Source organism: Sinocyclocheilus grahami, unplaced genomic scaffold (genome assembly GCF_001515645.1).
Source record: "Sinocyclocheilus grahami isolate Dianchi unplaced genomic scaffold, SAMN03320097.WGS_v1.1 scaffold3031.1, whole genome shotgun sequence".
NCBI lineage: Eukaryota > Metazoa > Chordata > Actinopteri > Cypriniformes > Cyprinidae > Sinocyclocheilus > Sinocyclocheilus grahami.
Window position 1 is genome coordinate 11,996 of NW_015508200.1, and position 702 is coordinate 12,697.

General features: G+C 35.8%; 1 protein-coding gene across 1 annotated transcript in view; it reads right to left on the reverse strand.

Moving 5' to 3' along the window:
- Positions 1–243: 243 nt before the first annotated feature.
- Positions 244–702, reverse strand: part of LOC107575942 (protein transport protein Sec24C-like) — a 12,085-nt gene continuing 11,626 nt past the window's right edge. The window contains exon 15 of the mRNA XM_016262248.1: positions 244–652. Coding sequence (XP_016117734.1) covers positions 431–652 — 222 coding nt within the window. The 3' untranslated portion in view covers positions 244–430. The remainder of the gene's footprint in view (positions 653–702) is intronic.

The following is a 702-nucleotide window of genomic DNA, read 5'->3' on the forward strand; positions in this document are numbered from 1 at the left end:
ATGATAGATAACATTTATACTATTTATATAATTAGGAATACAACTTTAAAACTAAAATTAACCATTTTAAATGCTGTTAATTTAAACGAAAGTTTGATTAACTTTAGGTAAGCATTATATGACAACAAAAGGGAATAAAAAATAGACAATTAAATATTCCAATATTGATCACATAATGATAAATTTAAAAATACATTTCTAATATCAGCCAACATTCAATGTGGTACTAATATACTGTGCCTGTGTCTTTGGTGCCAGAAATCTTGACATAATAAGTAAAAAAATAAAATGCTATAAATAGAGAGTGAGAGTACAGTAGATGCATTTATTGCTAGAGTAGTGAAGAATGTGGCATCTCTAAATTCTGCCATAACAATCCAACTGAGAATTATGAATTCTTACAGAGAAGGAAACTGTCTCATTTCAGTGACTAATTTGGATGAACAGAATGTTCTAGATGTCTGTCTCTCACCAGAGGCAGAATAAGTGGGTAGAACTGAGAAGCAGTGCTCAGCGTGTCCATGGAGACAATGAGGCTACGCAGTTGTAGACGCTGATGCACAGAGCTCCGCAGCCCAGGCAGCAGCACTTCACTTTTGCGCAGACTGTTAATGTAGACAGGTACAGCTTTCAGAAACTGAGGCAGCACCAGCTGACAGAAAGAAAGACACACACACACACACACACACACACACACACACA